General features: G+C 44.6%; 1 protein-coding gene across 1 annotated transcript in view; it reads left to right on the top strand.

Moving 5' to 3' along the window:
* The first annotated feature begins 571 nt into the window (after positions 1-571).
* LOC146064750 (uncharacterized) overlaps positions 572-26401 on the top strand; it is a 35311-nt gene continuing 9481 nt past the window's right edge. The window contains exons 1-13 of the mRNA XM_083178582.1: positions 572-740; positions 3325-3386; positions 3484-3576; positions 7515-7642; positions 7733-7876; positions 15159-15242; positions 16002-16172; positions 16562-16658; positions 17363-17586; positions 17677-17830; positions 17896-18092; positions 19392-19497; positions 21492-21676. Coding sequence (XP_083034708.1) covers positions 667-740; positions 3325-3386; positions 3484-3576; positions 7515-7642; positions 7733-7876; positions 15159-15242; positions 16002-16172; positions 16562-16658; positions 17363-17586; positions 17677-17830; positions 17896-18092; positions 19392-19497; positions 21492-21676 — 1719 coding nt within the window. The 5' untranslated portion in view covers positions 572-666. The remainder of the gene's footprint in view (positions 741-3324; positions 3387-3483; positions 3577-7514; positions 7643-7732; positions 7877-15158; positions 15243-16001; positions 16173-16561; positions 16659-17362; positions 17587-17676; positions 17831-17895; positions 18093-19391; positions 19498-21491; positions 21677-26401) is intronic.

Genomic DNA, 26401 nt, shown 5'->3' with positions numbered 1-26401 from the left:
TTGGTCAAGCGTTTTACTATACAGCAAAGCGCACACACATTACTAGCTGCCAAGCATGACACAGGTCAGCCATGTTTGGGCTCGCAGCAGCTGCATGTGATGTCACGTAGTAATGACCCCTGCATGGTCACCTGCGTTGTCCAGACTGCACCCTGAAAATGCTTAGTTGCTGTACCCCCCCCCATCAATTGGTCGCCACCCCCTGTCACTCCCTGACATTTTTCGCAATGCGACCGCAGTTCTCAGCCTTGCAGGCATGCACTGGAGATCTGCAAACAGTACTGAATCAGACCACATGTTCCCTCTGTTATATTGGCACAAAGTGCAATTTTTATGCATTTACTTATTTCAACATTTTAAGCCTTTAGATGTTTTTTTTATTTTTCTTTAATGTGTTCCAAATATGAGCGAGCAGCCAAATAAGTCCCTTTTCCTATCTGAAATAAGTAGGGAAACATAAGCAGCTACTATTGCTAACATATGGCTAGTCACCTCCATTAATTAGGATAATCTATAGCAGGAAGTGTTAATTAGGTCAATTAGATAAGTAGCCTGATAGGCTGGTAGGAGACATTTGCACATTAGTTTCTGCGCTGTTGCTGCTCACGTAGGGGAAGCTGTGAAGCATGTGGTGCACTTTGTGATGAGGGGGTTTGTTGTGGGTTTATGATAAAGGTTTGTACAGCAAGGTTGGTACTGGCTGGTGAGGCCCTGGCTGACAAGATGGCGGTGTTCTTCAGGTAAGATCCTGGGTGCGTGCTGGGCTGTGGTTGGTGCTGTGTCCTGAGGTGACATAAGGAGGGTTACCTGCAGGACAGTAATGGTGAGGTCTTCTTGCATCTACAGATGAGTCTGAAAACTAGTGCACTGACCCCTGATACGTCTATATAGGGCAAATACACAAAAACTCTTAATTTATAACCGCCAATAAATTATAATACAGTAAAATTAAGTAGACATTTTAATAGTGCAAATAGGCCTTTGTGACACTAGCAGCAACAGAACTACACATCCCAGCATGCCTTGAGAGTGACTCTGCTGGAAACTGTGGCGGAGCATTCTGGGATGTGTAGTTCTAAAATGAACCATAGTGTGTGAAGAAAAATGCCAGTGGTGCAGACTGGTCAGATCTGAAAGGGCTGTAGAATGTTTATGTGCTAATAAAGAACTAGAAATACTGTACCCAAAATTATTTATGTACAGTATGGGTTGTTAAAAGTGATTCACTGATAAAGCTATTCCACTGTTCCTGTGGTCCTGCACCCTTGAAGGCTAACCTTGACACTCTAGCTGTTGCTTAACTACACATCCCAGCATGCTCTGCATCAGATTTAGCGTGGTCAAATGGCAAAACAGAAGCAGAGCATGCTGGGATGTGTAGTTCAACAGCTGGTGTCAAGGTTAGCCGTCAAGGCCCTACACACTGCTTGATGAATGACTGATAAAGCACTCTGGGGTAGATGTAGTAAGCCTGGAGAAGAGAAATAAAGTGGAAGGTTATAATGCAGCAACCAATTGGCCCTTAACTGTCATTTTTTAAGCTCAGACGGTCCCTTGGCAGTTAGGGGAGTATTCAATGTTGGGTCGTGACAGCCGTGACCCTGTCCCATTCTCGGTCTGCTCGACTGAGAATTTTCAGACGGGATTTAATGTCCTGCCTGCCGCGGGGTGAGAAGCAGCAGGGAATCGACTAGCTGTGGCCTGCAGCCGTTCCAGGGCCGGCGCTACCCACTCAGCAGCTCCTGCAAAGCAGGGAGGCGCCATGCTGAAAAGGCGCGGTCTCCCTCCCTGCTCTGCTAAAGCTGCCACAGCCCTCACTGTCACTGCCTCCTGCACGCCGCCCGCAGCGCCTGTCTGACAGCGGGCGGCAGTATGGAGAGGCTGAGCAGCTCCCTGCACCGCGCACACACTGTCCTCCTCCTGCGAACTGTCCCCTCTTCCTCGTGGACACTTGTGCTGAGGCATGTAGCGCTGTCTGTAAATGCCTGGATGACATGTCATGTCCGGATCCACCCCCTACCCATTGCTCCCTGCACCCGCCGCCTCCCCTTCCTTCCCTCTTCTCAGAGTGCTGTGCCAGTGCTACTGCCAGTCCTCAACACTCCGCCCCCTCTATCTCCACCCCTCTTCTTTCATCTCCTCCTTCTCTCCCCTCCTTGCTGCACGTACTTTGTACTGCTTTCGGATCACATCGCACACACATTGCATGCATGCCGTGCGAGCGATGCCATCTAGCCCATAACGTATGCGATTCTCGCAGCGTGTATGGGCACCTTTAGTGCCTGCAGCATTTTGCGGACACAGCACTGAGATGGTATATGCATACATGTACATGCACCCGAGATCCTCCATAGGATCGCATGTTGCATACACTCTCACAATCGTGCTGCAGCTTGTTGCAATGGCAATGTGAAAGGGCGCAAAATGTTTGGTTTGCAGGAGGGCGCCGGACACCCTAGCACCGTCCCTGAGCCGTTCTCAGCAAAATAAGCCCGACTGCTTGTGAAGTTGGCTGGTGCTTCAACCTTCAACTTTATCACATCACCAGGCTTAATCTCACACGGTGAGATAGTCAAAATCTCCTCGAAGGTTAGCCAAAATCTCCCAGTTTTTCTCCTGCTTAGTCAATATTGTTTAGCATAGATTGACTGACTGCAGGAAAGGCAATTTTGATTAGATTATAGACTATTACTTACACACTGAGCGATCCTTTTAGGCGAATTTGACTAGATAGTCAAAATTGCTTAGAAGGTTAGTAAAGATCTGTCAAGGTTAGACAAATCTCCCTATAATATCGCTTGGTAAAGAGTTGCCAGGCAAGAATATTTTGACTAGATCGCTGGCTGTCTAGTCAAAATCGTTGCTATTTGCTAGGCGATCTGCAATGAATACCAACCAAGTATGTTAATTCTAGTATAGTCAAATTGCTTAGTTAATGTTGCTCACTAGCAAAACTCGCTCCGTGTGTACACCCCTTTAGAAAAAATCGCTTAGTCAAAATTGTCCATCAGCCAAAGGGAGGGATTCTCTAAACTAAAATGCTGTAAAAACCCCGTTAGAGGGAGAATAAATTAGTGTGCTGAGCGTAGCGAGGCACCGGGCCCGCTGCGTGTCAAGCGCAGTGAGCCCGAAAGGGGGCGATCCAAGTTCCCCCGACCCCCCCCCCCCCCCACCCTTTGTCGGGATTCCGCGTCTGGACTTTGAATGCCGGGATTTCGTATCAAACCCATTACAAAGTGCTGAATACAAATCTTTGTCAAATGTACTGTTACAGCAACTTGTAGTAATGTCTAGCGCATGCTGTAATTGGTTTTTGTCTTTCAGGTTAATGGTCTTAGTGGCTGCTTTGTCCCCCGAAGTCTTTACACAGCAAAGCCCCAACTCAGGTAACTGCCTGAATTTGGGTTGGTGACCTGCCTGTAGGTTATACTGATTTGGGGGATCAGGCACCAGATCTGCAGCATAATCTCTCTTCTATTCCAGATTTTATAGTCTCCAGCTGCAGGAAGTCTCTGATACAAATAAATCTGCCTGCCCTGAATGTTCTCAAAAAATCTGTGCAGTTTTCAGCTATAGGTGAGCAGACTTCATTTAACAGTTGTTGTGTTCTCTACATGAGATTGCAGATAAATTACTCTGAAGAGTATTGTAAGTGAATGAAAGGTGGAGTTCAATTAAGTACAAAATGCTCTGGACTTCAGTGGCAGTTGTAGAGGTGGGTTCCTAACAGAATGGGTCATGTTGGAGGGCTTAGTATAAGTAAAAGAAAATAAAACTGAGTAATAGTGGCTTGAGGAATAGCCGATCATCCCGAGGGGGGGAAAGTTTTCATCCGTATTAATTGTGGCCCCTATACCTGTCTCTCTGCAGTATATTTTTTTAAAGTATGTTTTAAAAAAAAAAAAAAGTCCTTACAGAACTTTTTCAAGGTGCATAATTCAACCAGTTGTCACATGAGTTACACCACTGGTTCCACTGCACAAAAGTGGAAACAAGGAAGAGGCAAGCGACTACCAACCAGTGACTAAAGGGCATTTTAAAGAAGTGGACTATATGCAGTCTCCTCCATTTGGGCCAAGCCTCTCTGCTGACAGTAGTGATGCACAGCACTATATAGTTTGAGCCCTCCAGATCTCATATTTTCAGGAAAATTGTGTGTGGGAGGTGGCAACACACACACACACACACACACACACACACACACACACACACACACACACACACACACACACACACACACACAACCCACTATAAATATGCCACTGCAGTCAGAATTACATCAGTAATGGGGAAACTAAAGGGTAAATGGATAACTAGGACAACCTGAACTCTGTTAATGGGTTGACCCGTTGGTGTAATGTTAAACCCCCAATTGTGTCCTCTTACACACCTACTGCTTCCCACACATTACTATTCATAATCCTAGTCCACTTGGATGTAAAGGATAAACGGTACTTATGTAGTATCTGGGCTGCCGATTTTTTGATTGTATGCCTTAAGTTAAGGCATACAATCAGATGCGATGCGATGCGATATCGCATCGCATCGCATACGACCATGCGATGCGATGACCCGATTTTTCCATAGGATTCAATGTTAAAATGGACTGAGTCCATTTTAACATGGAATTCAATGGGAAAAAGGGGTCCTTTTCATACCCCTACTATCCAAGTGGGCATGGAGTTGGATATAAACCTGTAGCGAGCCACCGAGCCCGAAGCGTGGCGAGCGAAGCGAGCCCCGCGAGGGGACGGTATTCTGTGTCCCCTCGCGGGGCTCGCTACGCTCGCCACGCTTCGGGCTCGGTGGCTCGCTACGCTCGCCACAGGTTTATATCCAACTCCATGCCCACTTGGATAGTAGGGGTATGAAAAGGACCCCTTTTCCCATTGAATTCTATGTTAAAATGGACAGAGTCCATTTTAACATTGAATCCTATGGAAAAATCGGGTCCATCGCATCGCATCGCATCGCATGCGATATGGTCGGGTGCGATGCGATGCGATGGACCCGATTTCAAAATCGGCAGCCCAGTTACTACATAAGTACCGGATAAACTAAAAGTGTGTCAAACTAATTATCGTTGACCATTCAACCAGATACCCTTGAGACAGTATCTCTTGTGGTGATTTGCAGGATCCCAAACTGACATGTTCTCCCTCAGGAAATCAGCTCCCCCCCCCCCCCCCCTTTTTTTTTTTTTTCCCTCCCTTAATGACTAAAGCAATATAACGGGTGCAGTAGATCTAACCTTTAGTTAAGGGGTCTACACATGGGCGAATGATGCTGGAACGCATAGCAAGATCGCTCGGCCCACAGCAATGTGTCACCACTGTGTGCTGAGTGATCTGTCAGGGACAGTGTTCTCACGAGCCATTAAGTAGATTAATAGGTGGGCGGTAGCGGGGCTGCTATGGCCCTACACCCTGAGTGATGTAGGTGCATTTTCTAAATGATCTAGTGAGGTTGCTTAGAAAATGCCCTGAAATCGCCCCATGTGTAGGACCCATAAGGCTTTTTGACAGTGTCCCAAATGACACTGTCCATTGAAAGCTTGGTATTGGTTGAATGGGTAAGGATTTGGTTAGAAACCAGAGTTGTAGTAAATGGAGTGCATTCAGAGGAGGGAGCATCTGAAATTTGTGTAGACTGCACGGCACCAGTATGAAGCTGGTTCAAATCCTTTCTCACAAGAATGTCTGTCATCTAGAGCAGTGGTAGCCAACCACGGTCCTTGAGAGCTACCAACAGTTCACATTTTCCAGACAACCTAGCTGCTGAACAGGTGCGCTCATTACTAGCTGAAACATTTTCAAAGATCCACAGGTGGAGCTAATTACTTCACTTGTGATTCTGTGAGGAGATCTGGAAAACATTAACGGTTGGTAGCTCTCGAGGACTGGAGTTGGCTACCCCAGATCTAGAGTATACTCCTCACCATCAGTGCCACGGTCATGTGTTGTCCCACAAGGTTCTATAGTGTGTCCCATGTGTCTTGCAGTGTGCATGCTACCTCTGGGTAAAATAATTAATTGCCATGGCCTGGTCTACCACTGATATGCAGATACTTGTCTCTTTGCCTTGGGCACTAAGAACCCGCACTAAGAACCCAATAACAATCACCAGATAAATCACACGAGATTCTAGGTACTGCTACCAGTCCTTCATCTACAGATTGCAGTAATCTGGTGGGACAGTATGGAATTGAATCAGAAGCTGCTTCAGATACCTTGGTCCTTGTTCATGTAGGGCTTTGAAACTCAGTAAATTAATCTTGACGAGGATTTATCACGGTAATGATTGAGTAATAAAAGTCAAAAGTATCCTTAATGAAAAGCTTTCCTGTATTTCATGGTTCCTGTAATGTTTTACATTTATTAAGCGCCTTGAGTCCTATTGGAGAGAGTGCCATATAAATATTTTTTAAGTGCTATTTGGGGGAAATCCTATTTCTATGTAGATTACAAAGTACTACAACAGGTGGACACACTGGGATGGGTGAAGCAAACGTTTGCTCTAGATCACTTGAGGAATGGTCAAGAACTTGGATACTGCAGTATAATGCAAAATCATGCACTTGGGTCACAAAACCCAAATCCTAAATATAGGATTACCTGCACTATAATGGCAATGACCTGAGAAGGAAAGTGGTGTAGGAGCCATTATTTCAGGTGTCTTTCTCATTGCTCATCTGCCTTTATTTATTTAGTTCCTTATACAGTATAGCGCATACATATTCTGCAGCGCTTTACAGAGTATAGTTGACCATTCACATCCGTCCCTGCCCCAGTGGAACTTACAATCTGTTGCCTACCACATATACACGCACACAGAAATTCTAGGGTTCATTTTGTTGGAAGCCAATTGACCTATCACTATATTTTTGGATTGTGGGAGGAAACAGGAGTACCTGGAGGAAACCATGTTATGGCCATGGTGGGGATCGAACCCATGGCCTTAGCACTGAGGCAGTAATGCTAACCATTACACCGCCCGGGATGCCCTTGTTAATGGCAGGATGCTGGGCACAGGGGTTGGAGGGGTAGTGTAGTCTGCATAAATCTAGGAATATCGCTGACATTTTTAAAATACAGTTGCATAGCCTCCTACCAGAAGTGGTAGAGGTGAAGATTATAGAGCAGTTTAAACATAATTTGGATAGAGAATTGCAAAGATCTAGGTATCAAATAGGGTTTGAGGATACCATAAGGTTAAAGGGCAACATACTGTAGATGGGATTAAGTGGTTTGTTGCCGTTTGTAACAGATGGGGTATGAAGAGTATGCAATGTCCCAGCCAATCTTTTGTTTTTGTTTTGTTTTTTTTTGCACGAATGTCTTACAATATCTGTAGCCAATAAAAGGGCAGTTTTTTTTTGTTTTTGTTTTTTTTTTTAATACTGTACTAATATGGTATGAGCAATTCCTTTTAGAGTGACCAGTAAAAATGGTCTTCAAGAAGTTTCTTTTCAGTTAGAACCTAATTTTAAACTGTTATAACTATGTTATCTGCAGATAAGTATGGGGGAGCGCATCTGATCACTAGACCTTTGGCTTCCAAGTGTGGCTATACAATATCCCAAGATGGCTGGGGAAACATTACTTTCAGGACTTCTCTGTTTAGTTGTTACACTGAAATACAGGTGAGTTCAATGACTTTCTCTTCCACCCCCCACTCCCGTAATCTCAAAGAACAAAGAGTAACATTGGATGCTTTCTTGTCTGCTATCCAGAATGATACCTATTTTACAGTGACTGTGAAGATTGATATTGCGCTGAGGTCAGACATGATTGGTGCGGCAAGTTATGTAAAGAGTATCAGCTGTCCGAACGTATGGAATCCCCGGGAAATACTTTGTGAAACCAACTACATGGAGGCAAGATACCCTCTTAGCCTATCTTTCAATGTTCTAGGCTTAATTTTGAAGTCGGAGGTCCTCCAGATGTGTAGAATTTGGTGTATAGCTATGTGACGGTTCCCTTAAATATTATACTCCATGTTTGGGTGTAGCGTCCTCATTATTTTATTTTTAATATGAGGAGTTATGAAAGCTTATTAACTAATTGGTTAGTACTTTCTCGAACTGTCCTATTTAAACACCACCTGCATGAGCTGATGGGTTGGTACTTCATCTACAGTACTTACTGTATTAAACCCTTGGATGGCTATTGAGTGATATAATATTCATTGTGAATATTTAGGTTCTACCCTTACGGTTATGCCATAAAACTACTCCCCTCTCTAGTGGTAATTACATAAAGAAGCTACATGTCCCCTAAACACTCACAATTGCACATTCCCTGCTACGCAATCTAGCACAGTCAGTCTATTGCCGTTTCTAGCAATTGATAGTTTACATCAGGAATTGCATAACTTCAAGACTAGAATCTGGAGTATGAATATTAAGTGGCCTAATAAAGGAACACTTAGGGGTATATTCAATCGCCGGCGACCATCTCACGGGGGAGATGCCCGCCGGGCCCTATTCAATGCTGTCTTCCCCGATAGCATTGAGCAGGGTTTCTCGGTAGAACGAGCCCAACTTCACTAGCTGTTGGGTTTGTTCTGCCTGGAAGTGACGAGTTGCCGGCTGCAGGTTGCCTCTTCCTGGCCACAACTCGTGGCCACGCCCCCTTCTCTTTACCCGACAGGCGGGACATTGACTCCCGCCTGCACGTTCTCGGTCGAGCTGACCAAGAATGGGACAGGGTCACGGCGGATCTAAACATTGAATACCCCCCTTTAAAGTGAGCACAATGCTTACAAAACTATATAGCAGTGACTCAAATGGTGCTTTGTATTGGCAGAGTGTCTATAAGTACGTGCAGGGTGGTTGTTAAACACACACTCCGAAGATATAACCAACTGAAGGATTTATTCAAGTGGCAGGCTTGTAGGATACAACAGTACTTATGCAGTTAACTTCAGGCAGTAATACAACTGGTACATTGGCAATCACAGTGTCTGGTTGTTACTTAGCTGTAGCGTCTGGCTTATGCAGGGTTAATGGCTATTAGCTGGTTTACGCTGGCGGTATCTCTCCCAGTCGTCGCTGCTGCCAATGATGATGAATCTCCCTGTGCTAAGGTCACGCTGGTAACGGGATTACAGCGGTGCTTGCTCTTACGCGCTCCGGTGCACGTGGAGCTACAAACAGCATGGATGGAGTCACACACATTCTCTCTGAGGCACACACTACGCGGGGACTTCCAAACAGGAAAGGGAACGCTGCCAGCAGGGTCAGGGGTCTCTGCCCTACTATTCGCTTAAGCGAGCTGTCACTCAGGGTGACGCCTAGCTACGTTGCTGCAAGGGGACAAGGCAGACTGTGAGCCTTACACTAGACAGTGTATGGAGACAGGCGCTGAGCGCTACAATCTAACACTCCCCCTCGCTCAAGGCTGTCTTCGGCTACATAAAAGAACTTAATACAATGCTTTGTCCTTTTGTGATACCTGTAACCGAAAACATGGTTAGAGAGAAGAGACATTTAGAACATCAAAAACTTCAAATCAACATTTTGAACTTAGACAAGTCCACAGTCCTTCACGAACTTAATAAGCAAGTTCGACGACAGTCCTTTAGTGAGCATGTCAGCGACATTCTGTTCACTTGCAATGTATTCAACATCGATGGACTTGTTCTCCACTAGTTCTCTGATGAAGTGGTGTCTTATCGCGATGTGTTTCGACCTTCCATGGTGCTTGGTAGTACAGGAAAGATCTATTGCTCCCCTGTTGTCACATGCGATACTGATAGTCTCTTCTTCATAGAGTAGACCTAACTCACACAAAGTCTCTTTGATCCAGAGTGCTTCTTTCGATGTCTCTGTAAGAGCCATGTATTCGGCCTCAGTTGTTGAGAGGGCAACGGTTGGTTGTTTTCTACTCGCCCAACTAACCGCTGCTCCGGCCAGTGTGAACAGGTAACCGGTGTGGGAACGACGATCATCTTCATCTGCTCCCCAGTCGGCATCGCAGAAGACTTTCAAATTTGAATTGCTTGTCTTGGCGAATTTTAATTTCAAGGAACTTGTACCTTTTAGGTATCTCAGGATCCTCTTCACTGCGATCCAGTGTTGTCTTCCAGGATTTATTGCAAATTGGCTCACCCGACTGACTGCATGAGTGATGTCTGGACGGGTTCCAATACTTGCATACATAAGACTTCCAACCACGCTCTTGTAAGGAACATCTTGCATTTCCTCTGCTTCTTCTGGTGTGGTTGGTGACATACCTTTTGTAATCTTGATGCTTTTGTCAATTGGTGTATTTACTGACTTGGAGTCTGCCATCCCATACTTCAAGATTGTTGCCTCGATGTACATTTGTTGGTCGACTGTAACTGTTCCCTTTTGCAAGTTTTGAACAATTCTCATGCCCAACAGATGATTGGCTGGACCTAAGTCTTTCAACTTGAATCTCTGTGTGTATCCCTTAGCAACAAGACGGGCTTTGTAACGGGCAACTTCTCCGTCTGAATTTAACTTCTTGCAGAAGACCCACTTGTTCTTGACTGTCTTGCGATTGCTTGGCCTATCTACTATGGTCCAAGTATCGTTCTCTCTCAGTGCTGATAGCTCTGTGTCTATTGCAGATTTCCATTTCTCCCAATCACTGCACGCTTTCGCTTCTTGAATACTCTGAGGTTCACTGAAAACAATATTCGCATATTCTTCCTCATATCTTCTGGCTGGTATGCCTTTGTTTCTCCTTATAGAAGCTCTGTTTGTTGGTTCGCTTCTTTCTTCAGTATTTTCTGTTTCAGGTATGCTTTCTATTTCACACACCTCTACTAGTGCTTGCTTTTCTTGTTCTTTTGCTTTTGTGGGTGATGCTGTTTCTTGAAATATCACATCTCTTGATTTCAGAAGACGTCTGTTCTCTGCATCCCAGAGCCTGTACCCTTTGCTCTCCTCACAATAGCCTAGCAATATGCACTGTCTTGATTTTGGGTCAAGTTTCTTTCTTTTCTCCTTTGGTATATGCGCATAAGCTCTGCTCCCAAAGACACGGAGATGACTGATGTCTGGCTTCTTCCCAGACCAGGCCTCTAAGGGGGTTTTCCCTTTCACGGCCACTGTAGGTGTTCTGTTTTTCAGGTATACTGCAGTAGATACAGCTTCTGCCCAAAAACTTTTCTCTAGGCCAGCATCATTCACCATCGCTCGTGCTCTTTCAACGATTGTTCTGTTCGCCCTTTCACTTACGCCATTCTGTTCAGGCGTATAGGCCATCGTCAGCTGATGCTTTATGCCATGCCTTTTTAGGAAGTCGGTTACTTCTCCATTTTCGTACTCTCCCCCATTGTCGGATCTCAGGACCTTTAGCTTTAGGCCCGTCTGAGTCTCCACTAGGTTCTTGTACTCCACAATTTTCTTGATCACCTCACTTTTCTTCCTTATGAAGTATACGTGTGTCATTCTTGTGGCGTCATCGATGAGAGTCACGAAGTATTTGTAACCACTGGTTGACTCCTCTTCCATTGGTCCGCACACATCTGTGTGCACCAGAGCTAATTGTGATTCTGCTCTGCCTGCTGACTTGGGAAATGGGTCGCGGGTCTGCTTGCCTTTTATGCAACTCTCGCACACAGGTCTTCCGGTGTCTTTCACTGTGATTCCTGTTGCCATCCCATCAGCTAGTTTCTGGACATTATCATATCCTAAGTGTCCCAAACGTCTGTGCCAGAGTTCCATTGACTCATTTTCAGCAGAGGCTGCCAAAGCTACGCATTCATCTGTGTCTAGGACGTATAGTTGGTTGCATCGGGTTGCTGAAGCTATTACAGTCCCCTTTTCATTATGCACCATACACCTGCCCTTTGCAAACTGGACTCTGTAGCCTTTTGCCTCGAGTACGCTGATAGCGATGAGGTTACTTCCCAATTCTGGTACATACAGGACGTCTTGAATATCTGTGACTACTGTCTGTCCCTCAATTCTTAGTCTCACTGTGATTGTCCCAACATTTGACGCAGTAAGGACCTTTTCACCAATCCCGGTAACTGTTGTGGGTGTACACTGTGTTAAAGAATTGAACCACTCCTTGTTGCAGCTGAAGTGTCTAGAGGCTCCCGAGTCCATGTACCAGAGATCCCTCCTTGGCTTGTCTGTTACATTCAGTGCTGACTCGTTCTTCTTGTCATGCCACTAGTGTTCTTCATCCTGCATTCTGAAGCCTTGTGCCCTACTTTGTGGCACACATAACATTTGAACGTGCATTTCTTGGGTTTCGCACCCTTTGCTACTAAGGCAGAACCCTCAGCTATGGCATCCTTGTGGATTCTCTCTTGGAACTGTAGTAGCTTGGCTCTCACAACTTCAGTTGTAAGCTTGGTTTCATTTGACTCTAGTGCGACAACCAGAAAGTCAAATTCTTCTGTCAAGTTCTGCAGCATTACCATCGCCACTTCTTCCTCATCCACTTTTGCTCCTACACATGCCAATTGCTGAGCTATCGATAGTATCTTATCAATATAATCGTTCATGTCCTTGCATGCATTCAGCTTTGTTCCATACAGTGTGCGTCTCAGACTTATCCTTCTCATTAAGCCTTTATTCTCATAGGCACCTTGTAGAGTTGTCCACATGTCCTTAGCGGACTCCTTCCCACAGATAGTAGAATAAACATGCTGCTCCACAGCCAGGCCTATTGTGCCAATGGCCTTGTCTACCTCTTCTGGGTTTGGACTATCTCCTGGGGCTATTGTGACTTTCCATAGCTTCTCCCTCTTAAGCTGCATTTCCATAGCGAACTTCCATGTAGTATAATTCTCTGAGCCTTTGAGCTTTGGAAAGTTCATGCTATGCCCTGTACTGTGCATTCTCGTTAACTCTTCCACAAATGGCAATTCAGAAATAATTCCTTTGTGTTCTTTTATGTACTGCGCTAGCACTTTGTCTTTAGGGGGTTAATCTTCGCGCACGTGGCGTGCTGGGCCCATAACCTATTGGCAGAGTGTCTATAAGTACGTGCAGGGTGGTTGTTAAACACACACTCCGAAGATATAACCAACTGAAGGATTTATTCAAGTGGCAGGCTTGTAGGATACAACAGTACTTATGCAGTTAACTTCAGGCAGTAATACAACTGGTACATTGGCAATCACAGTGTCTGGTTGTTACTTAGCTGTAGCGTCTGGCTTATGCAGGGTTAATGGCTATTAGCTGGTTTACGCTGGCGGTATCTCTCCCAGTCGTCGCTGCTGCCAATGATGATGAATCTCCCTGTGCTAAGGTCACGCTGGTAACGGGATTACAGCGGGGCTTGCTCTTACGCGCTCCGGTGCACGTGGAGCTACAAACAGCATGGATGGAGTCACACACGTTCTCTCTGAGGCACACACTACGCGGGGACTTCCAAACAGGAAAGGGAACGCTGCCAGCAGGGTCAGGGGTCTCTGCCCTGCTATTCGCTTAAGCGAGCTGTCACTCAGGGTGACGCCTAGCTACGTTGCTGCAAGGGGACAAGGCAGACTGTGAGCCTTACACTAGACAGTGTATGGAGACAGGCGCTGAGCGCTACAATCTAACACTTTGGCACTCCTGGGTGCCATGAGTGGATAACCTAAGCACACTTTACAGTACAGTAGATCAATGCTCAGAATCAGCTGTGCTGGAAATTTGAGGATTGGGTTATAGAATAGAGGCAAGCATCTGGTGTTTGCAAATGTGTACTGTATACGATGCAGCTTATTCTGGTTGAGGAGAAGGGGAGGAAATGCAGGTCCCAGGCTTCAGCTTGGAGTCGTGATGTCAGGACTAATTTCCTTTTGTGACTGGCTACTCTACTAAGAATCCAAAGTACATGCTAGGACTTCAATGTAACATTTAAGAGTACAAATAATAGTACATAATGTCCCCTGTGTAATAGCCACATGAATTATGGAATGTTCTCAGACACTAGTCTTGGATGTGACTGGTTGGGTATAGAACCTCTCCCAAATTGTTTCTTGCATGCCCCAAATAACAGATCCAGTGAATAGACTGCATACATTTTAATTTTGCAGAAAACGTGGTAACCTTTAATCCCTCTGTCATCACCCTTTGTGATTGGCTGCTACTGAAATACTTTAACGCAGGCCTGTCAAAACTATGGCCCACCAGCTGTTGTGAAACTACACATCCCAGCATGCATTGCCATAATTTTAGCATTCCCTAATGGCAAAACTGTGGTAAGGCATGATGGGACTTGTAGTTTCACAACCGCTGGAGGGCCATAGTTTCAACATGCCTGCCTTAACTAGTTGAGGGCTAAAAGTATCCTCTAGTAATCTATAATCACATGTAGATGAAGGACTTAAAAAAAAAAAAAAAAAAAACACCTCCAGCACATCTAGCCAAAATCTCTCAAAATAGCTTAGGGTGCATACACACTGTACAATTTTTTTGACCAATTTGGTTAAAAGACATTTCCATTGAACCCAGTGTCCTGGACTAAAGATGTTGACAAAAGATATTAACGACAGACGAAAGAAGAAAGATCTAGCTACAGTTTATAGGCTCTTTTTGAAAGATATTCAAATTGAGCTGCATGCACAGTTGACGAACAATCTTGATGAACAACTGGCGGGTATGCGCATCATCATTCATTGTTTGTTGACAATATCTTTTGTCAACATCTTTCGTCCAGGACACTGGCGGGTATGCGCATCATCATTCATTGTTTGTTGACAATATCTTTTGTCAACATCTTTCGTCCAGGACACTGGGTTCAATGGAAATGTCTTTCAACCAAATTGGTCAAAAAAATTGTACAGTGTGTATGCACCTTTAGTCAATATTGTCCATTCGCTAAAATCTCGTTGTGTGTACACCCCTTTATTCTTGCCAAAATACTTTCCCTGGGGTACGTATCCGCAAAGGCTATTGCTTACTCACTCCCAGGATCATAATAAATGTAAATTTATAGTACAATCAACATCTGGTTTCTGGAGTGTTATTAAAATGCCTATTTATCAATATGGAACAAATTCTAACAATTAACCAGGAATAACTAATGCACAAATATACCCCTACTGTACATGGATTATTTATATAGCGCACACATTCCACAGCGCCTTACAGGGACTATAAAGTTCTTCCCTGTGCCTGTAATCATGGATCATTTTTGTTCCTCTCCTAGACGCGATACTAAAATGTACCTTGTATTGAATAGGTATCAGTCAGGCGGAAGATTCCAGTGATTTCAGAAGGAGTGTTTAAAGACGAGCCTGAGGACTGGTCATCTGCAATCCCTGAGGTAACTATGAATTGACCCAAAATCTAAGCGAGGGCCTAGTCATCGTTGGGGACAGTTTGGTCAATAAACCAATGGTTTCTTTTTGCTGTAACAAACAAGTTTATTGGCTTATTAAATCCTGTTGCCAGGGCAGTGGCTCAAATAATGCTGTCCTAATGTTGGAACATTTAACTACTGGGTACAGATCCAGATTAAATTTAATCTAACGCGCTAGTTTAAAGATAACTATTAAATCCCCTCTTTAGTGAATTTTAACATGTCTTTAGCCATTTCCAGCTCTAAAATTAACTATTTTGTTTGGGTTACTTTTGCAGTAACCATATGAACAAGACTGAGGCGGTTGTGATATCAGCGGTAACATTCCTAAATTAAATAGACACTTAAATGACACTAACTTCAGCAATTACTACTGTACAAATTGGCCAATTGGCATTGTTCATTAAGCAGTCAATGTAAATATGGTTTTTTTATGCTTTAGCTGACTAGTAACTATATAGATGAAATGCAATAAAATCATACGTGAGCATGCGGAGCTAGTCTAGGCAGTAAAGGATTATATAGTTGGATGTCTAATATCCCTAAAGACTGAATTCCTTCAGAGTTCTACAGTCCTGCTATCTGTTTGCTTAGCTGCACAACTAAACTCACTGTTCTGCTAATGGTTGAGTGCTTGGTTAGCGTAAAATACCATTTAAGGTTACGGGTGACTTCTGCTGTGTAATAATCCTAATTTTGAAGACTACCTTTGACTTTTCCCAGGCTGTCAGTGGACTCATGTCTGTCTGGCAAGTGGTGTTCCATCTGACTGCAAATTTAAAAACCACCATGATTATCGATGGGGCGCAGAATATTGGCTATGGTATTAATACAACGGAATCCAGGACCCTGTTGAGGTCTCCCTACAATTCCAGCGAATCTGTGTTTCAAAAGGTAATGGACTCGGGATGATGACCTTATTTTTGTCTAGGCAAGCGTGTTTTATTTGAAGTGTAGTGAATGTGATGACTAAGTATAGTGGGGCTGAAGCCCAGTTCAAGGTTCTAATGGGCGGAGCCACACAAACTGTCATTCCAAACTGACTCACTGGCAGTTGCTGTGGCTTTCCTATTTGAATTATGCACTGCAGCCTCTCCTCTAGAGACAGCACTGGCTAATTCTCTTTCTAAATTAGAGAGCAATGTTTATGGTTGTCAGCTAATTGAGCTGTTAACAATATCATTTATTTTTTTATTTTTACCTGACTTGTTCATGTTTTATGTCCCTTGGCTTCTCTTAGCTATAGCTACACAACTTCCAACTGTTACATCTTAATCTTTCAGTTTGGTGGCGTGTCCTTCTCTACTTTAAGAGCCACACTATTCTACAAACAACGGTGGTTTATTTTCCTGGTGGACCATGCAGTAGCCTGCCCAGTTGGTGAGTAACTTTTTACCATGTATGTAATGCCAGATAGTTAGCTTAGTTGGACACTACTTCATAGTTCAGGGTCCTTTCAATTAACCCTTCTTGATAGACATGTCATGTGACTTGTACAGAATTAATGGCTGGCTTGCTTGAGGTCTGCATTCAACTTTGTTTGAATAAGCCACTGATACTGTAACCTCTTATTTAAACTAGATTTGTCTGAACTAGTCAAGTTTATCACTGATTTTTGAAGCAGTGCACAATAAGGCACCATAGGAATAAGGGTGCTGACAGCGATGAAGACTGTCAGCTCCCTGATTACTATGGCGCCATACTCCGTGTAACGGGAGGGCTGGCCCTGGTTATAAGCGGCAAGGTTGGAGTCAAAGGTTGTGTAGGTGTCTTAAAGATTTCATTATTTGAGTAACTTGGCTGCCTACTAATCTTAACATGTTCCAAATAGACCATATGCATCGATCCTGAAATTAAAGACTAGGGTCAACTGAGATGCAAGACAAAGGGATTGCCCTGTCCTAATAGGAAACTGTTTAGTCCACCAATCAACAAAATGGTCAAAATGTTGCTTATAAAATCAGTATAATGGCAATCCAGAGTTGCAGACTAGAACTGGGAACTTCTTGGCTGACAAAGTACAATGACAGTAAATTGAGTGACATGGCTGGATGCTGACATTTATAAGCCCATCTTTTCTTCAGATGGTGTGACTTTCAAAAGTGGCTATATCACATGGACTGTCCCAAAGAACATGGCTCCACTGTTAATTGGTGCAACAATAACCCAGAGCAGCCAGATTCAGTTTGGTGTTGACCTTCAGAATCTAACAGCTGGGGAAATACTCTCCAGGAAGTATAATATTACGGATGGCAGCCAGGCCACTGTAGTGGCCATCCCGGTGGGCGCTGAAGGAGGATATTATAAGGTAATGAAATGTACCCTCTATCTATGGATGGGTACATCAGGCTGTTCAGATACATTGAGCCTAACCTGAGTTTCCTGATTCTCCTTCCAGAGTCATGTTGTAAATCAAGAACATGGCATAACCTACAGTATCAATCCGTTCCTTGAGAATCTCTGGGTGGATGATGCCTGGGGTATAACAAAGTACACCGTTATTAAAGAAATCTCTACGCCCTTTGAACGTCGCCCTCCTATTATAACCAATGGTAAGAGATTTCACAGAAGCAATACTGTTTAACGTGGCAGCGTGTAACATTCCTTTCTTTTGTAGATACCATACCAGTAACGTCAATATTTAATGTCACAATTGGAACATTCCTTCCTGACGTTACATTGGTGAACCTGACTGTTGGCGGTGTGCCGCAGATCCTTAATGTCAGCTACCCCATTGCTACAAAAATCCACCCCAACGGGAGTTCGGTTTTCATTCTTAAAGTTCCATTCCTTGATCCTCATGTGTCCATGGAGGTATGTGGCTCTCTATTTGTTTGATGTGACTTGAACTACAGGATAAAGGGACCAAATCTCTCATATGGACCTCACCATTAACTTGTTCTCCAGAGAGACTTCTTAGGCGTTATCAAAGAAAAGATGGTAGATCAATGACCATGTGTAAATATATCATTGATATATTGGGTACACTTAGTATAGGGTTAAATTAAAACCGGAATAACCTATGCTTGACTTAAAATATAATAAAATATCCAACCAGATGGAAAATAGTCCAGCTGTAATGGTTTCAATGTGTTCTATCCTATGACACCCTGGTATAATGTGCAACTTGTGTAATAGTCGGCAAAAGAGGTGTGGTCCCAGGCACCTCTGTAGACGACACTGGTGGCGTTTCCCTTTCCTCAAGAAGTGCTGCCGTCAGTGGTGTAAATTGGGTATATTAAAGCTAAATGAGTTAGAAGTGATTAAAAAAACTGTACCAGCAACTTTGACTGGTATATTAAAAAAATAAAAATAAAACCACCCAGGATTTTAAAGTCCAATACAAGTGGGTGATGGGTATCTTAAACTAATGCGTTCTGCTGCATGTGAGTGCAGATTTTTCAAGTCTCTGGAGAGACTTCTTAAGGGGCATACACACTTAGAGATCTGTGCTAAGCAATTTTGCTAAGCAATTTTTCTGGTGTCAAGATCTCCCCTGGAGAGCACATACACACGCAGAGGTTTGTGCTAAGCAATTTTGCTTAAGCAAAAAAAGGCAGGGTACTGGTTCAGAATGAGAGATTGCGATCAGTATCTCTCATTCTGTACACACAGAGATTTGCAGTCATTTGCTAAGCAATCTGACTAGCTTGTGACTGCATGCACTGACTTAGTTAGCAAGAGATATTTAATCTCTCGGAGCATACACACAGATCTGTGCTTAATTTCTAAGCAATCTAGTCAGATTGTTTAGAAAATAGCACAAATTTGCTCCGTGTGTACACCCCTTTTAAAGTGCCCACGCACGGTGCGATTTTACCATGCTACCGCGCACATCTCACAATGTACACAGTATGTGCAGCAAGTACTTGCATTTATATAACAAATGCGAGCGATGCTGTTATTTTGAACATCTCACAGATTGCACTCAAAGGGTTAATAAAAACATTAACTGCACACATGCCCATGTCCTGGGTGCTAACTACATCCCATTATCCAACATGGATAAGTAATGTATTGACTGTAGGTATATTTACACCCTTATGGCTCTTGCCAAACTGTTCAGTATCACACTCGTTATTGAAGCGATCTAGCATAACTTTATTTCCTCAGACTTTCCCAGACGGCATACTGTTTACCTTGAATGTTGTCTTTGGATTTAATATTATTCCGTACAATGAGACCTTCTCTTCCTCTGCCACAATCGTCTGTTTTATCCGTAAGTAACTCCTGTCGGAGGATTTTTGTTTAGCTTTTAGCTTCTAAAAGCTGTTAAATATTTGAATTGGAATCCACCTTTAATTAAAACTGTTTCCTAAATATATTGGAGGTCCAGCAACCATGTTGGCACTTGCCGCTGGATGGTACATGGCTGTTGGTGACATCAGGCTGTCTCATGTTGGGTCTCCAACCAGCAGATGGCTCTCCAGAACAGTGGACTCGGTAAGGAGGCCTAATTAGCACCCAAGGTTCCGGCTAGGTGTCCCTATGAACAAATGGTGGGTTCTATTTAAATATTTGTAGCTAAAACCGTTTGGAGCAAATGATTGGCGGTTGGGTGACAATCATGCATGAACAAATCAATAAAAACTGATACAGTATAAAAGCAAATCTGTATAATACTGGTTAGAACTGAATTGGCTATTTAAAAAATCCCCAAATGCAATATTAAAGTGAAATCTGCTTATGGTGGAATATAGAGAATTCAAGCCACAAATACCCTATAATTTTAATGAGCTGTTCTGTTAGAAACTTAAAACAGAACAGCTGCCTCTAATCATGGCCAAAACTATGGCCCTTATTCAGATCTGATTGCAGTACAAATTTGTTCTCAAAATAGGCAAAACCATGTGCACTGCAGGTGGGGCAGATGTAACCTGTGCAGAGAGTTAAGGCCCCCATACACTAGGGCGACTTGTCCTTAGGACAAGTCGCCCCCGACTTCCCCCTGAGCTTCCCCGGCTGCTCCCCGGGGGAGCTTGATTAGATTGGCCGATTTATCACATGTAAAAAACCCGGGGGGGGGGGGGCTACAGAGCAGGCCAGGGCTGCTGGTGGGAGCAGGGGGGGCTGGGGACGCTGCGGGGGACACAGGCGGCATAGAGCCGGGCAGAGGGAGCCGGGAGCTGTCAGTGCTAGAAAAAAAAGCCTATACAATGAATGGGCAGCCTGTGATTGGCTGAGCGCCCTCTCAGCCAATTGCTGACTGGCTGAGAGAGCGCTCAGCCAATCAGACGGCCCATTCATTGTATGGGCTTTTTTTTTTTTTTTTTTAGTACTGACAGCTCCCCCTGCCCGGCTCTATGCCACCTGTGTCCCCCGCAGCGTCCCCAGCCCCCCCTGCTCCCTCCCCGCCGTGCCGCCCCACTAGGTCCCAAGTCGGGTGGTCGGACGTACAGCAGGTCCGACCACCCGACGCAGATCCGATGCGCACGGGACCGCGCATCGGATCTGAGGGGACATCAAAACTAGCCGATTTTGGTCCGATTTCAACCAGATCCGACTGATCTGGCCAAAATCGGCTAGTGTATGGGGGCCTTTAGATTTGGGTGGGGGGTGTTGAAACTGAAATCTAAATTGCATTGTAAAAATAATGCAGCCAGTATTTACCCTGCACAGAAACAATAACTCGCCCAAATCTAACTCTCTAGATACATATTACATCTACCCCACCTGCAGTGCACATGGTTTTGCCCATTTCGAGAACAAATTTGTACTTTGATCAGATCTGAGTAAGGGCCTATGTCCCTCAAAAATCAATTGTAGTACAAGGAACCCAAGTACATCTCTGCAACCTACCCTCATCAAGTTTTTATATTTGGTAGAACCAGGGCAACAGAGGCTGGCTGGGCCCAGGGGTTTCTCTGTGGGTGTGGCCTTATTGGAGAAGTGGTCATGCACCCTTGACATAAAATACAGGAAAAAAAAATAGTAACTAGAACTTTCTCCCTGGCAGTAAACCCCGCTTTACAGCTCTCCCATCCCCTATTACCTATACCCCAGCTCTCATCTCCCCTGGTGAGTATAATTTTTATTATTTTCTGAAGGGGGGGGGGGGGGGGGTAGTGCTTTGGCAGCTTGGAGATACAAAGGTTGGAGACTATGCGGTGGTCACTGATCTATGCCACAGATAGCCTGTCTCTTCTCAGCCATGCCTTTTTTTTTTTTTTTTTTTTTCCTCTGTGAAGCGACCTTAACGCCATTGTTTTTTAGCCCTGCCTTCTGTTGGACCTTGTGCTCATAATGGTTCCTCACTGACCGTCACAATTGGTAATCTGAGCTCAGACTGGGGCATTTATATTGGAGATAAACAAGTGACCTCAAGCAGTGGACTGACTGCCAATAATACTCATACTACGCTCCAAGTGCCGGCATCATCTGAACTGACCATGAATGAGGTTTGTAAAGGACACGTATCTATTTTGTAAGCTTTGTCTCTGAAATCTGATTTCCAGGTAACTTCTGGGAATCTGTATGGTGCACCAGGTATTGTAATTGTACAAGAGTCGTAAACTGTTTTAAAGTAGTATCCTCCTGTAAAATACAGCAATATGCTGGCACTTGATTAAATAAATTCCCCGCCAGGGGATTCCTTCTAAATCCCAGCAATTTAGCACTTGGTGGAAGGGTTCAGGATTGATTTCAGGAGTGAGGGACACATTGGAATGGGTTGTCTACACAAACCTGTCTAGCCAAGTTCTGTTCTTCCTGCTCCAGTCTGAAACCACTTTGTGTCCGTGAGTCTGACTCATCTGCTCCAAGGACTCTCTCTTGTGCCAATAAGAGTCCCCAAGGAAGGGTGCCAAGCCCTGTATGATGGACGTAGTTAAACCCCATTGTGGGGGGTTTGGAGCAAGACCACTGGTACTTAAGATTCTGCACCCATGTATGTACAGGGTCTCCACCAATGACTCTCTATTGGTTCCTATAGTCTGAGGCCGATCACGCTACCTATCGGACTAGCCTATCTACACCGGCCTTGTTAATTTTCCTAAATATAAAACTTCTTATCGGAACCTTCCTTAATTATGTTATCTCAGCAGACTTGAGGTACACTGTATAAGCATCAAAATCGCAGCCCAAATAGGATGCTTTTTTTTCAGACTTTCTGCTTAGTTTCCAAATGTACTAAACTCTGGAATGTAATTTCGGGGGAGCTTGCACCTGGTATGCCCTGTTATTAGATGGCATGGGCTAACAAAAGCGCATGGTTCCTTCTGCTCCTGAGGGATCCAGCCAGATCCCTCCCAGCAGCCGCTGCTGCATCAGTCTCCTGGGTCATAGACACAGTTCGATCTTCCCAAAGGACTGCTGTTATCGGTAAAGGTGGTCCTTTACAATTCTAATGCTACTGTAGTTCTAGGTACATACCAGTGTAAATGGTGGGATCCATAACCTTTTATGATGTGCACTATCTTTTTAATCTATAACTTTCAGACCCCATCCAAGCCATTGACAAGTCTTCAAACTTTTAAAGGACCGTACAAGGATCTGTACTTATGTATTAGCAGGATTCTGTGTAAGAACATCGCATGCGATTATTATTATTATTTTTTTTAAACCTATGTAATTTATTCACTGCTCTCTGGCCACACTATCTACGCCACCCTGAAGCGTGGCGGAACGCGTCCTCCCGAACTTTTCATACCCCCCCCCACTATCCACGTGGGCGTGGAGTTGAATTTATATAGTGTGGCGAGCCACCGAGCCCGAAGTGTGGCGACGCGGATTACGTTGTATGTATTCCGCATCAGTGGCGAGCGCACTATATGAAATCAACTCCACGTGGATAGTGGGGGTATGAAAAGATCGGGAGGACGCGTACCGCTGCGCTCGCAGGGCTCGCTGCGTTTGCCACTCTTTGGGGTGGCGTAAATAGTGGGGGGGGGTGTCTAAATCCCATTGCAACTCATACAATTGTATAGTAAAGTAAATGGCATCGCACCCTATAAAATCGTATGCGATTTCATCGCACTGGCCGTGACCAGAGCAGTGAATAAATTACATAGGAAAATCGCATTGCATGTAAAAATCATACGCAATGTGATTTTCCTACGGTGCCATACGTGTGTTAATTGGGCACCCTGCTAATACATAAGTACCCAAGTATCATTGTTGGATATTTTGAAAAGGTATGCATATCAAATTTTTTTTTTTCCTCTACCTCCCCCATGGCAGCCATCACTTATGGATTCTTCACCTATTGGGTAGCTTTGGAAAGGAAAAAGACGCCCCTTCTCCATAAAAGGCTCCTCCTTCTCTCTGTCTTTTTTTTTCTTTCCCAGGAGGGTAGCATGTGGCTTTTTGTTAGTGGCTTACCCTGTGAAGTAGATCTGGTTCCCACCGTCGCCTTGAGCGTCCAGGTGGAAACAAAGTAACCAGGTGGCTGGTGAAACCTCAGGAAGCCGCATGCCGTCCTCAGGTTTGGGCGGCTAACAAGCGGTGGCGTCCAAGGAGGCATGGTGGAGGTCTCCTGCCCGGAATCCGGGCGGACGTCGTCACCCGCGGCAGACGGGTGACAAGCAGGCCGCGGCACGGCCGGACAGCGCGTCCTTATGGGCGCTGTAGGTGACGCGGCGTCTGACGCGGTGATCGCTGGCGTCGGCGTCTAACGCGGTGACGTCAGGACGCAGCGCTGGCGCCCTCGGATGACGCGGTCGCCCGTGACACGCGGAAGGCGCTTCCTTTAAAAAGGAGGAAGTGTGTGGGAACGCTGTACCGCCAACGAAGGCAGCAGCTCCACGGTCTAGAGAGCGGTGTTATTCAAGAGGTGGTGAGTGTACCCTCTGGCTCCACTACTGAATTTGGGATTTTTTTGTTATATACTGTACAAATAACCTGATATAGGTATGTTGTTGTTTGTAGACAGCCTTAAGGGTCAGTACAAAACATGGAGGAAGAGAGGAGGCAGATTAGTCAGAAGTCAGGGTAAGCCACAAGGAGTATATTTTATTTTTGAAGCATGGTTATGAAGGTGATAGATCCTGCTGATAATTATATCTTGTTATGCAGATCTGATAACAGCAAGGATAAAGGAGAGAAATCCAGACACAAGAAAATGCACACGGCTAAATGCCTTATGTGCAACTTATCATTGCCGGATAAATACATGGGGAGTGTATGCGAGAAATGCAAACCCCACAGTTGTTACCCCACAGTTGTTACCCCTATCACAGATGTCGGGGTTGGTCGACATGTTGAAGACGGCTCTTGCCGACACTTTTGTGGCCAAAAAAGATCTGGCAATAAGTACAGGGAAGAGAAGTCGCTCCAGAGTAAGCGAAGCGTCGGCAGAATCTGGGGATGAGATGGCAGATACAGCAGCAGATGAGGCTGAAGATCTGGTGGTAGATAAATCAGAAAGTGATTTCAATGCGGACATGGTGGAAAACCTCCTAACATTGATACACAAATCCCTGAATATCGAAGACACGCAGGAGGAGGTGAAACTCCAAGAGCTTCTGTTCCGGGATAAGAGAAAGAAAGGGAAAACTTTCCCTTTATCTCAAACATTAAAGGATATGGTGTCGGATGAGTGGAAACATCCGGATAAAAAGATCACTGTACCTGCAAAGATAGGGAAGATGTATCCATTCCCTAAAGATCAGACGTCCACTTGGGATGAGGTTCCTAAAGTCGACGCAGCGATAGCAAGGATATCAAAAAAGACGACCTTGCCTCTCGAGGACGCAAACCTATTTAAAGATCCTATGGCGAGTAGAGCTGGGGCTGAGGAAACAGCACCTGACGTTGGGGGCAGCTATGAAGCCTGCGGCTTCTATGGCTACCACATCCAGGGTATTGCGAGAATGGTGCCAGCAACTGGAAGCAGATATGATGGACGCTCTAAGAAGGTCAGACATGCTGAAAACAGTGCAAAATATACAACTGGCCGTCGAATTTTTGTGTGAGGCATCTTTAGATACGATGAGGCTGACAGCAAGGGCGAATGCTACAGCAACAGTAGTTAGGAGAGCACTCTGGCTCAAACCTTGGGCGGCAGACGTGCAATCCAAGATGAAGTTATTGTCACTTCCTTTCCAAGGCGACTATTTATTTGGAGCACAGCTAGACCAAATTATAACAAAGATATCCGGAGGGAAATCGGTTTGGCTCCCGCAAGAGAAAGTGATCAAGAGAACGGCAGTGAATAGGTCAGTTAAATACCAACCACAAGAATATAGAGAGGCGAGAAGCTACCGACCAGGTAGAGGATTTTGCAGGAGTAATTGGTCGTCAAGGGCAAATTTTCGCTCCCAAAGGGGAAGAGAAAATAGATTTGCCGCAGGACAAAGCTCACAATGACGCCAAGTCTCAGGCGGTAGGAGCCAGGCTGCTGAGATATATATATAAGCACCTGGGAGAGGTCCACAACGGACAAGTGGGTCCTCGAAATAATAAGGACAGGATACAAACTGGAGTTCGGGAAGATTCCAGGAATTTTTTTTACAGAATCCCCCATACCAAAAGACTCGTCAGAAAAAGAAGCTTTGTTGTCAAGTCTAAAGGAGATGATAGATCAAGGGGTAGTGATAAGAACTCCCCGAGATCAAGTGGGGATAGGTTGGCATTCCCGCTTTTTTGTGGTCCAAAAAGCATCCGGAGGTTACAGGACGATTCTGGACTTAAGGAAACGGAATCAATTTCTAAAAGTGAGGTCGTTCAATGGAGTTAGTGAGGAGTATACTCCCAGACTTAAAAAGAGGTTCATACCTGACCTCTATAGACCTCAAAGATGCATACCTACATGTACCTATATTCAAGGGACATCAGAAGTCTTTGAGGTTTTACATCGAAGGAGTAAGTTACCAGTTCACGGCACTTCCGTTTGGGTTAGCCACATCCCCCAGGATGTTTACCAAGGTACTGATTGTAGTAATTGCAAACCTCAGAAGAGAGGGGATAGTGGTCTGGCCATATCTAGACGACCTATTGATAATGGCGGAAACAAGGGACTTAGTTATGAAACACAACAGCAGGACAATGCAATACCTGACAGAACACGGCTGGTTGATAAATCATAAAAAGAGCCAGCTGGAACCTACGAACCGGATAAAGTATCTGGGGGTGATACTGGATACGCAAGATATGAGAGAGTTTAAGTCCAGAAAGACAGCAAAACA

This window comes from Crinia signifera, chromosome 3 (assembly GCF_055691185.1).
Source record: "Crinia signifera chromosome 3, ASM5569118v1, whole genome shotgun sequence".
In the NCBI taxonomy this organism is placed as follows: Eukaryota; Metazoa; Chordata; class Amphibia; order Anura; family Myobatrachidae; genus Crinia; species Crinia signifera.
The sequence above is the reverse complement of the archived record's forward strand: the minus strand, read 5'-3'. Positions and strand labels throughout refer to the sequence as shown.